At 43.2% G+C, this 12,989-nt stretch overlaps 1 protein-coding gene across 8 annotated transcripts in view; it reads left to right on the plus strand.

The window, feature by feature from the left end:
* clcn2a (chloride channel, voltage-sensitive 2a) overlaps positions 1-12,989 on the plus strand; it is a 52,915-nt gene that overhangs the window by 3,926 nt on the left and 36,000 nt on the right. For 3 of the 8 annotated variants that reach the window (XM_030403383.1, XM_030403378.1, XM_030403380.1), the window contains exon 1: positions 2,722-3,199. The exons of 2 other annotated variants lie outside the window; for them this stretch is intronic. In XM_030403383.1, the coding sequence (XP_030259243.1) occupies positions 3,149-3,199 (51 nt within the window). In that variant the 5' untranslated portion in view covers positions 2,722-3,148. Of the gene's footprint in view, positions 1-2,717; positions 3,200-12,989 lie in introns of those variants that run through there. 3 more of the 8 variants (XM_030403376.1, XM_030403375.1, XM_030403379.1) reach the window with 3 other exon arrangements.

The following is a 12,989-nucleotide window of genomic DNA, read 5'->3' on the forward strand; positions in this document are numbered from 1 at the left end:
TTTGAAACCATGGCAGGGATGGGTAAGGTAAGCATATTTGTTTTGGCCTGAGAAAGTTCTCAACTTCCTGAATTTCCCATCCAGTAGATGCATATATTGGCAAACATGAGGGGTGTTTGGTCCTGACGAAGCAGCTGCGAATCCGCGAATCTGCGGTTATCTTTCAGGTGCGTGTCTCACTTGGCAGCGCATCTTTCAGTGCAATAGATTTCACTGCCATGAGTAGCATCTTCGAAAATCCCTTTAGTGAAAGCCCAAAGAGGTGAGCTCTCGATGTTATAATACATGTGTCATCTGAGGAAAGGAAATGATCTGAGAGGAACTTCAAGTGAACTTTTAGTGTTGGATAAAATCGAAATGCTTCTGCATGCAGGCACACATAAACGAATAAGTTTTATGGGCCTCAACAGTGATTGTTGTGGTGCCCGTGAGCACAATACTTCACTGCAAAATGCTTCCTTATAGAGCTGTTTGGCAGACAGTAGTAGAAGACTGGTTCACTTGTTTTAAAATACAGTTGAATATGAGGAAATGCATAAATTCTGACTAAATCAATTGGGGCCACAGGTCAATGTTTTCCATACAAATGGGTGACAAGGAAAAGTCATCATAGTTTTAGTAAAGTACTGGACCACTATGAACTTGTGGAAGAGCGTCAATGCTACTCTGCATGTCTGTCTAAGACATCTGCCCCAAATCTCCCATAGGTGTTAATGAAGCGTGAGATGTGGTGTCTCCGAAGATCATTGCATGTAATTGACATCATTTTCATTTTCATCAATTGACCCCTCGTACCCTGAAGATAGGGCTATTGCTGGAAGAGACCTCTCTCATCACGTTTTTGCTTGAATTTTTTTTTTTATCACTGGTGGAAGAAGTACAAAAGCCTAGAGAGAAAAATAATGTGAGAAAGTAAATACGAGGCAGTTCTTAATGCATTCAATGATCACTTATATTGTCCCCTGAAAGCACTGTGTATCTATTGCTTCCCTTCTTCAAAAGGAACAAAAACCTAGGAGTTACTTTCTTTCCTGTTCTGGTTGCATCATACTCTCAGTTAATTTATCATGGAGTGTAACCTGTGAAATCAATTGTAACTCTTCTGTTGGTCTAGAAGGATCCTTTCCAAAGTCTGAGCGAATAACCTTGATGATGTTGTCAGGGATGTTTTTATGTTGGGCTCTGAGTCTTGAAATTTTTCAAAAGACAGCCTGTGTCACAAACAGGGGGCAAGGAGGTTGAATGACATAAACCAAGCAGACAGGGTGTGAGATCTATCTACTCCTGCATCTCGGTCCATATTCAACTTGTTGGAGCGCCCTTTTAAGAACACCTTACTAAAAGAACAGCTAAAAATAATGAGATTTAGATCATCTGAAATCAAATCCAGAAATAATGATTGTACAAAATACTTATTAAGTTTTCACAATCACCGCCTGTAGTGTTTCCCTGTGGTATTACTTTTGTCACCACTGTTGCACGGACCGCAACATGGCCACCGCTAGCAGCCTGGCTACTGTCCGAGCACTATCACTCTACACCTTCTTTACCTCCTCCGTCAGCTGGGTTCTTTTTGTTTTGCGGTGTAGACTTTCCACAGATATTCCAGTTGTTCCACCGTTACCTGAGGATAGCGACCGGGGAAATCAATGCCTCTTCCTTTTTCAGTTGCACAGTGACAAACACGCTTTCCCTGTGCCGCATTCAGCCCGATGGCAGATCGAATTGCATGGTGAAAGCGAGGCTTATAGGGAACCGATCTATACATGGATGGTGTAATTTATCTACAGCCGCTCTGCATTAGTATTTACTTCAGAATGATAAATTAAAGCAAAAATGTTGTCTATCGCTAGTTTAAGCCACTTCGCCTGAAACTACTCATCCTGTTAGACCACTTGACAGTCAGGCACAGTGATAAAAAGAGCCATAATCAGACACTGACATTTACTAAAATTGGAAGAGTCATGAAGGAGGTAGATAAAGACATGAGTAAAGTAGATTTTACCACATAAAATATGCTGCATGTGACATATGACAAGGCATATTTTGTAGATTCAGTGTCCTGTACATTATATAATAATGTATCTAATGGCAGCTAAGGATGCTCAGACACTAATGTTTATTCACTACCATGGTAGGGGTAATACCAATACCAATATAAGGGAGTCAAAAGACATATGATATCGATATGTTGGCCAAAATTTTTTATAATACAAATATATACACACACCATATATACATAAAACATTTTTTTTTTTGCAGTTATCCCAGAATGTCTTTATAAAACACTTCTAACAGTGATACATATCTGGTGGGCTCCTATGGTATATATAACATAATAACGTGCCCTTCGAGCAGACTAAACATGATAAAGTGTCCTCTGGGTGACCTTCTAGTTATATGTGTATCATGATTTTCTGCATGCCGGTGCCCCACTGCATACAGATGGTGCCCCTTTTTCTTCCACCCCTGCCCCTCAAACATCCTGAGTATGCCACTGGATATTTATCAGCTTTTTTGTGGAAAAGTGGAGACTTCTTCACGACAATGACAAAGCCATATTCCAGCCTCAGCCTTGTGAATTACTCATCACATTTGATCAATGGAGTGATGACTCAAATCAGGAGCTAAAGACACTTGGGTCTTTCAGGAACACGAGAATTAAAAAAAAAAAAAAAAAACATACTCAACAGATCATCGTTATCCAAACAACCACTTATCACACCTCCGCAGAAAAAAAAAAAAAAGAAAAAAAAATCCGAACATCATCAAGTCCAGTAAGTCCACAGGAGAGACAGCGGCTCGGTGAGAGTGGAGGAGGGAGGCGGTGTTTCGCAGTCAAACCGCACCAGCGCTGCTTCGAGGCGACATCCAGCCACTCTCTCTCATCTGGCTCACGCACGCACGCACGCACATTCGCGCACGCACGCACACACCGCGGCGGCGACGGCGCTTTGCATCATGCGGGAGAGCTCATGATATGAAACCTGTTACACAAACGCACATGTGATGGCAGTCCGACGTGCCGAGTCCTTCCTCTCCTCGTCCTTCCTCTCCTCGTCCTCCTCTTCCTCCGCAGATTAATCAGCGGGCGACTTGCACTCCTGAGAGTCTCGGATCGGGGTGTCTTAATGAGGATATTGCGGCAATGGTGAAGGACAAGGCCGAAGACCGGACGCTTCAGTATCAGCAAACTTTGGTGAGTTTCGGATGAGGTCATAGATGGCGTTTGGCGTCATGTGTCGGCGCATGACGGGATTTTTTTTTTTTTTTTTTTTATGGATGTCGTTGTCGGGCCGGGGAGGATGCGGCTGCCGGCTGCTCATCCGCGTCCTGTGTGAGAACAGGAGGAGGCTGTGTGTGGCTTTTATCAAGTATTCTTACATGTTGCCTTTACTGGCTGTGTTTTAGCATCTTTGTGTTGCTTCCTTTCCTTCACCTTGATCCACAGGTGTTGCGTCACTCTCAGCCTCTTGCCTGGCCCCACCTCCGTAATTAAGTCTTATCAATTTAGATTTCACCAAACCATGTCAGATTCATTTGTTCAGCTTGAAGGAATGCATGTACAGACTATCTCTGATCACTTTATGTATGGCCTAATGGGTCATTATTAAGATGTTAATATCCTTGAAATATAAGATTAGAGCCCCCCCCTTCTCTGCCCACTGAGCTCTAATGTATTTCGCTCACGTCCTGCGTCGTCCTTATCTGCTCCTTATTCTCCTGCAGATCTTGTCCCTCATCGTGCCCCCTCATCTATTCCCTCTGTCACCCTCCCCTCAGCCCCTTCCTGTTTGCCAGAGCGGCCTTTCTTGTGAACCAAAAGTGGAGTGTTTCTGAATATTAATTGCCTCGTGCACCAGTTCCCCCCCCCCCCCCCCCCCCCCCCCACTCTTGTCATTGCAGGAGTGACAAGTGATACCCTGGAGCACTTTACACGGGGTTATCTATATTCAGATAGAGGTACAGAAAGACTGATGTGTCCTTCCACCCTGATTTGTGTGCCTCTCTCTTCTCTTTGTGCCGGTGCAGGCTTGTGTTTTGTGCTCTATCCGTCGGTCCTGCAGCTGTGTTGGGCCCAAGTGCTACAGAGGTGCTCTTCTGCTCTTGTAGGTGTGAAGATCGATGCCGTGCTGTGTGTCTCGGTGCAAAGATCAATAGTAATGTAAAATGGCAGTCGGAGTCTCTGAGGATTGGAACGTGCTGTCTGCCCAGCTCCCTCTCCTCTGACCATTGCGCTCAGATCAATGGCTTTATCATTTACTCCCAGCACACCAGTCCATTATCCAAAAATAGATGCAAGTGTGTGCCTATGCTGTTCGGCACATGTACGCGTCTCTAAGTACTTTCTAAGTACAAAGTGGCAGCACTATTCATCAAAAACCTGAGAAAACCGAGTGGCGTGTCGAGATAGATATTAGCCCCACGTTTAAATCAGATAAGCAAAGCATTTACTGAGTTTCTTGCCGCTGTAGCTGCGCTCTAAAGATTGAATTCAGATGTTGACAAAAGGATCCTCTGTGTTTAATTGTTTGCCATCAGCAAGATTCAGGGACTTTCAGTCATGCGGCCGCTTGAGTTTTGGCAGCACTGAACAGAACCGCTGGTGTCGAAGAGATGACACGGAGCCGACAGAGCAAAATAGAGATCCGTCTGATAACTTCTCCAGGAGGGAAGAGGCACAGAAATGTCATCTCCTCATTCACAGATGCACTCAAAAAAAATGCGCTCCTGTATTCATACAATCATTCCAACCATCCCTCTTTAGAATAGGCAGCTGATTGACTGTAGTGTTTGCCAAGACAGTGGAGCAAAAACAACCCTTTAATTTATGGCTCCTGTTGGTGCTCGACTTTTACAGTGAGTGAGCATTTGCTGTGACAATCCATTAAGATCAAATGCTGAGGGTATCATAAACATAGCATAAACACGAGCCAAGGACTGAATAATTGATATAATTATTCCGCAAGTGGCCATGATTACATTTCCCTCTGCAGAATCAAAGAAACAATTATTTGATATGCAAATATCCATTCATATATTGTGCACAGCAGCGGTTATACTGACATTTTCAGCCACTGCTGCACCAAATAGATTTCCTAGAAAGCGCTAACCTCTCTGAACTCATTATCCAAAGGGAATAGTAAAACACAGAATAAACAGGCTATTTATAACCAGCAAGATGTTGATAACCAGAGCAGGGTTGAGGAACTCTTTGCAGCGTTTTAGGCGGCAGCTGTTATTTTCTGGGTTCCTGTGTGGAGATGCAGGAAGAGATCCTGTGAGCAGCGACTGACAAGCAACCAGGGGCCGGCGCATGGGTCACTGGCTCTTACAACCGCTGTCAGGTGCAGTGCATGCTGGGACAGCAGGCAGTGGCTGTCTGCCTCTCGTGGGATGGAGGTATGGAGCAGGTAAAGCGGAGAAGTGGCAGGTCCGAGATTGAAAAGAAAGGAGACAGACGGCGTTGACTCGGTGTCGGAGTGCTGCAGCTGAAGCTCTTTCAAAAGAGGTGTGGGAGTTCTGGATGTGTCACAGGGTTTTGCGTGTGTGCATCATGTGTTTTCTCCTCTCAGAAGCGTGGGCAAGTTTGCTCCATGGGTCTTGCGTGTGCATTTAGTTTGTGTGTGTGTGTGTGTGTGTGTGTGTGTTTGCACTGCGCCTACGCCTCCGTACCTGTAGGCCCACACATACATGCCTAAAAGGGCGTGTGGTAACTCTCTGTCGGAGCAGATGTTGGAAACGGTTTGTTCCTGTCCTTCCAGCAGCAGGAGGTTTGAGGATTTGGCTGCCGCAGGGATCAAAGTCATCATCCACCTGAAGAGGAAAAGCTGCCGCCCCTCACTTCCCCTCAACCCCACCCCTTCCAACCCTCGCCACGGGGCACTGCAGCACCGCAGATAGGATATACACAATACACAGGCTGCCGGGCTTTCTGAATATGTGTTCTGAGCAACCTGCTGCACTGACTGTCAAGACTCACCACTGAGAAAATCCACTTCTCACGCTCCCATATGTCTGCGGTTGATTAATATTTAAAGAAATGCTGCTGCAACAAGAAACTGTGTAAAATACAATGCAGGAGGTGAGAACACTGAATTATGTTCCTTATATTCACTGAGACAAGGAATCGGCAGCCATTAAAAAATTTAAAGGAAAATTTGAAATATCTGACTTACACATACTGAATATATGTGCACAAACATTTTTACTACTTGGTACTAAGACTGCACATGCTGTTAGTTATGCACAATGCAGCATTCGGACACAGATTGTCTCAGTGAGAAAGCGCTCCGTCCACAGAAAACTGGACTGTGAGATCTTCTGCCTCTCTCTTTTCCATTGTTTCGCGTAAAGTGTCACAGACCAGTTGGGTTGGTGAATATGGGCATGCTGTTTGCAGTTTAGTGCCATCATTTTCAAGGATTCTTTTTGAAATTACACAATGTAACTGTACATCACCATTTGGTGCAACTTTGATGAGAAGAGTCCTTGTGCTTTATGATGAAAACTCCCACATTTGAGTAGAATTTGACTATCATACATATATCTGCGTATCTCAGCATCTTTCTCTCCCTCTGTCGCCGTTGCACACACACATTCGCACACACTCACACATACAAAGCGCTGTCTCTTCAGGGGGGTCTAGTTCCTTATAGTCAGCATTCTGTCCGTTCTCCCACACAGAGGCTGGCGCGAGTCCATTTCACGTCCTGTCACTTCCAAATAGTGCTGTTACCTGCGAACTATTGAATGGGTCACTGCAGAGGCTGCAGAAAGAAACAAAATCTGTCAAATCTCAATTCATTTGACTGGTAGAATAGACCACTCACTGTGGAGTATATTCACCTACCGAAGAGCTACATTTTCAAAATGGCATACCTGCCATTTAGAGAACACATTATACTTGAACACTGTTATACAACTATGTAGAGGGTGCAGGGCCGAACACTTTGTAATAACAGACATTAGTTGACAATCCAGAATTCAGAATTTAGGGAGTTGTACATTATATCATTGTCCTTATTACTGACTATTATTAGATTTAGATGCATTAACGCATAAGCAGTATTTCAGTGCTGTAGTGTGGAGATCATGTGAACTGCTTTATAGACTGTTGCTTAGTTTATTCTTTAATGTTGAATGAAATTTTAAAAAATCACCATACGTTTTGTATGTAAGTGGCTACAGCTGTCAGCTAGGGCTACCACGGTTAGTCTATAATTGATTAAAGCATCTATAAATAATTATAATCAGTAATTCATTTTCTCTTGACTGACTGTTTTTTTTTTTTCTAAATCGAGGACTGCTGTGGCTCAGGAGGCAGAGCAGGTCGTCCATTTGTGACAGAATTGGTGGTTCGGTGTCGAGGTGTCCTTAAGCAAAATGCTGTTGTTTCTGATGGAGGCCACTGCCATTGCTGTGTGTGGCAATGTGTTACAATTGTACCAGTACAGTTAGTACAATTGGGTACCAATTCCTAACGGTACTTGTTTTTTGTTATTTAAAGTTTGACTCATGAGTCACCAAATACATTGTAACACCGACATTGATTTAAAGGAGGAAGCTCTTCAAAGCCCTATGGTTCAGCTCCAAAGTATTTTCGGTACAGTACCCTTTGAATTCGTACGTAACCCGTGGTAACTGTACATAGATATGAGATTGGTTTTCTGTTTCCACCTCATACAGTAATCTTAAATGTGGGGAGGTTGTTCTTGACTGTGTTTCAGGGGTAACCCCTTTCAGAAACGGATCTTGACTATTGAGAAACTCATTCATTCATTATCTGTTACCGCTAATCCTTTACATGGTCGCGGGGGGCTGGAACTGTTCCCAGCTGACATTGGGTGAGCAGCAAGGTACACCCTGGACAAGTTGCCAGACAAACCACCATTCACACTTACATTCACACCTTCAGGCATTTAGAGTACATTTAGCGTGACCTATTAATCTCACTTGCATGTCTTTGGATTGAAGCCGGAGTACCCGGAGACAATCCGTGCAAGCCTTGGGAGAACATGCAAACCTCTCACAGAGAGGCCATGCTAAAGAGCCTTCTGCATTTTATTTACAGACACATGGACCTATACTGTACATTAATGCCAGACGGACCACATTAAAACTGCCAGCCTTTTATTCTTTGCACTCCTCACATTCACCATCACTTCAAGACAAAAGTCTGCTGAAACAAAGAACTTGGGGAAATCCTACATCATATCAAGACTGGTTGTTCCGACTGACCAATCAGTGGTCTGCAGTTTTTAACTCCAGTTTTTTCAGTATTGGATTAGTGTGCAGGTACCTCAGCAGAAGGATAACTCAAAAACAGGTTAGCATGGATCGATTCTTTTGGTACTATTCACGACACTTGATAATGGAAACACAAAAATAACTGTTCTAATTTGTAAATTAACTGCACCAGGCTGCTTGGTCAAAACAAGGCTTTAAGTTGAGCAGGTGCTTGGCTGAAACAAGCATCCGATACAGATCATGTTCTTTTTATGGAAAAAGCTTAAACAACAATTTATCCAACTAATTGAATAGATGTCCTGAAGATGTCCAAAAAGATTTCAATATATCACTTAAAGTTTTGTCACCCATGGAGGGTTCAGCTTCTTCTGCACTGGCCACGGGCGTGCCACCATCAGCTGTGACTGCAGTGCACTCTACAGCTTTAAATATATTTTGTTTTTGGCTACGTGTTTGGCCAGCTTTGCATTTTTGAAACCAACTAACCTACTAATTAAACCTACTGTCAAAACCACAGACAGAACGTCAGTGTCTTTTTTCCCCTTCTGGTTAGACTCCATTTAAACGCATTTTAAACCTGTTGCAACATAATCTCTGTGGATGAGTGTCATGATGTACACAAAACAGCCAGCTCATCCCGTCAAGTGTTTATCTGACAGGCAGCTTGATCCTTCGGTCTCGCTGACATCAGGACGCCCAACCCAACATGATCAGAGTGCGTCGGTGTATTTATACTTGTCTGGGATTCACACGCGTGCATGTCTGCCTCGACAGCGTCAAGATTTTTGATGTTTATTTTGACGTCTGTTTGTGTGCGTGCGTGCGTGCGTGCGTGCGTGCGTGCGTGTGTGTGAGCGCATGAGCTCTGACTCATAGGTAACCACTCTAAAGGCAGCCTCCTCTACCTATATTAATGCAAATTTAGACAGCGGGACGAGTCAAATTTGTCGCTTCCTCCTCTAATTCAATTTTCAATCTTGTTCCTGGAGGGTTCAGGGCTGAGATTAGCCCGAGTGCTTTAGTCCTCCTGTTACTCCCCTGGCCTCATCAATACACACTCGGCGCGCGTTTAAGTAATCACGCTGCCACTGCAACACTACACAGCAGTTTAAGGGTCTAAAACATCCATCTTCCTCCCTCCGCAGTGATGGGTCCCTTCACTCTAAAACCCTGCAAAATTTCAGGAGATTAAAATCATCTTATGAATATGTATTGTTAAAGAGAAACGAGGATGAAAGTTGTGGATTGTTCAGGCCTTCATCATTAGAGTGTCAAATATTTGTCCTTGCTTAGTCGCCTCGCGGTGAATAAATTACCCTGCAGTGCCTTGGGAATTGCTGAATAATAGAGAACTTTTTATCTCATCTGTTGTGCTAGGCCTGCACATGGCCTGATTTAGAAAGGTGGCAGAGTGAGTGATGTGGCATTGAAGCGGGGGGTCTTACGCAGTAGAGAGATGGTGGACATGTGGTACTCTCTCCGTGTGACTGAAGAGTTTTCAATCTGGTAAATGAACCTGTGCAGCAAGAAGTGTTGTAGGGTGGAATGTGAATGCTGTACGAAACCTGGGAGGGTGCGCCCCTTGTTATTAGTCAGAAGTGGTGAACAATATACATGTATTAGGTACTTATCCCTCGTCAGTGTCTTCTCTGCAGTAGATGACTGTCAGCTATCCCCCTGTGGTGAGAGGCAGGGAGTAGCGCCGTCAGGAAGCGGAGCATTGTGCTGCTGTAAACCAGACGGGTAACAAGAAGTATTATAGCACCTAAATAAGTCCCACCAAAAAAATATATATATCTGTTTAAATGTTCGCCATGTTTTGAAAATGATGGATGCTTTACGTTGCCATCAAATATCCTTTTTCATTGGCACTACGTCTGTTTTCCTGATGCTGCGCACTGTATTACACCACACACACACACACACACACACACACACACACACACACTCACACACACACACACAGCTGCAGCAATGTCAAGCGCCAGAAAAGGTTTATTTAACTTATGTATGTGATGTGTATGTGTAAATTGAATATTTTCGGTTTCACACGGGCACACACGGCGGTGTCCTGGGTGAGAGTGCCGGTGTATTTTAGCTAGAGCCAGACCGATAGTTAATTTTTGGAGGACGATGCCAATACCAATATTTCAACTGATATACACTTTTTTTTTTTTTTTTTACTTTTTGCCCTGAAGTGTGGTTATCAAAAAGCAGAGTATTTTACAGGTTAAAAATTAACAGTAACATAATCAGGTCAATATAACAATAAATTTTACTGTGACATAATTGTACATTTCCCTAAAACCCTTTTTCTGGTGCGGCTTCTCTTAATACGAGTTGTTTTGCAAAAATGACCCAAATGCAAGAAACCCATGCAGGCAGGTTAAAAAAGACAATCTCTGAAATTGCTCATGGTGTATAGTATCTTTACAATCCATGGCAGAAATATTGGGGCCATGCCATTGTTCCCATGGCACATCATTCCCAAACCGCAGGAGACCAAAAAATGTCCTATTTGCCCGTTAAGCCGAGAACAAACGCCCACTGCTCCAAAGGCCCATTGCTCCGAAAATACACACTCTCATTGGAGTTGTTACAGTGACTACTGGCATCGTCTATGGTGCTGAATCTGCAGGGGTTTTAATAAGTCATGTCTCTGCCCTTACACCAAACAACATACCTGAACCCTAACCCAAGAAAGTAAGGGCAAAATACTCCAGGGAGTGTCTATTTTCAGAACAAAGGGTCTTCCAAGCAGTCAGCTTTCTTTTTTTTTCTTTTCAGGACAACATGCTGTTGGACAAATGGGCTTTCAGTCCAGTGGGACATTTTCTGGGCTGTTGGGGTTTAAGAATAATTGGCTATCAGAGCCATGGGCAGTCCCAGAAATATTGAAGTGAAGGTTCCAGTCAAAAGTTTAGCAAGAAGGAAGGAAGACTGTGGGTTCATTGTGAAAAATATTAAGATTAAAGCTTAAAGTAATCATCTGAACACCCTCATGTCAATAAAGACATGTTTGTTTCTAGGTGGCAGCTATTTAAGCCCTTGGCTCAGATAAGGAGATGTTCAGGAGGATGAATTTGAGTCACATTAGATTGATTGACAGTTGACTCAGCCTATCACAGTCAACCGTGACAGCTGTGACTTGCACAACCCTTGATGACAAAACTGAGGCTTCCTCTTCTTTGTGTGCAAATTAGATTTTTAGACTTTCTGGAGTTTCACTCTATGACTGCACAATTAATTAACAAAACGAATGTGAGTTTGATCATCTTCCAGTTTTTGTAGCAAATACATTTTTGGTAATTTTTTCCCTTGTGAAGCCATTTTGCACCAAACTGAAACACTCGTCTTTGCATTCGTCACTTTCTACGACAAACCGCTAAACCAGCAACCTGTGGGAGTTGAACTAGTGTAGCGGGTTGTGATGTGGGAGGTAAACTGACTAATGTAGATGCAGAAATTGGTCATGTGGGAGGTAAACCGGTTACAGATAACAGCTCATTTAACCCACAGGGTCCCAACTGCTGCTCTCCCAGGGGGCCGTGCTCCAGATGGCCAGTGATTGCTTTCATACAGGCCAAAGAAACACGTTTAAACACGGCCCCGTTTATAGTCATGGTGGGTGTTTGTCTGGTGCTGGTGGTGGGTTTGTGTGCGTCTATACTGTATGTGTGGGTGCATGAGAATTAGCTGCCAGCAAATGAAATACATGAAAAAAAGAAAAAGATGGTGTGGCTGTGAATAGAGTTATAGAAATAGAAATATAGACCAGTTACTGACCAGGAATGTCTGTCACATTCCTCCATGCTTCACGTCTCTAGTCGAACATCTTAAGAAGTGGGCATATGTGGGTCATTAAATTGAGTAAACACTACCACAGCCACAATGATGACGAAAACGTGGAACTGTCCTCTAAACTGTCATCATTTGGGGGTTTTCAGATTCAGTGTGAATGCTTTTTTCCCAACTGTGTGCAAAATTGGACTTTTGGATTGAATTTGGCAGTTCTGTTCTTCAAGGCTCAGTGTGTTGGATTCAGAGTGATTTATGAAGATCTATTGGCAGAAATGAAATATAGTATTAATTATAATTTTATTTTTATTTATCTATTTTTGTTACCTTCAAACAGTTTTTTTTTTTTTTTCAATCCTGGTCCTGCAGGCCCCTGCCCAGCATGATTTAAAGGTGCGTTCCGAATCACATCATTTTTTCTTTTTACATTTAGTATGTACTGCAGCTTCACTTACAAAGTACAATCTGTTGCATGCAGTATGCATACAATTGGAACATACTACTTCGTCATGACCATGCGTTCTTATAGCCGACAAATCCTTAGCATGAAATTTTGACATTAAGATGCTGAGTGACATTTAGAAAGAATGAAAAACACAGACATCAGTCAGTATCAGTTCTTATCCCTCAGCTGATGTGACTCACTGCCCACAGGCACCTCTCCTAGAGGAATGAGGGGCTGGTTTGTCTCAGCCTTCAGCTAACGTTACAATAATTAACCAAGTTTTCTGTATTTTTTGGTACCCATCCCTACTGAATCTTCAACTGACCACAATGTATCTTCACAGAATCAGAAGCTTTAAGTAGAAGAACTTCCCTCACTGGTGACCAAGCGCATCATGTTGACTTGTTAAAAGCTTACTTAAATGCTGCAGAAGACACAGAGTAAATACTCATCTGCTGGAACAGTAAACAGACTGAACTCACTCTGAACTGGAGAC

The sequence above is a fragment of the Sparus aurata genome, chromosome 21 (assembly GCF_900880675.1).
Source record: "Sparus aurata chromosome 21, fSpaAur1.1, whole genome shotgun sequence".
NCBI classification, from domain to species: Eukaryota; Metazoa; Chordata; class Actinopteri; order Spariformes; family Sparidae; genus Sparus; species Sparus aurata.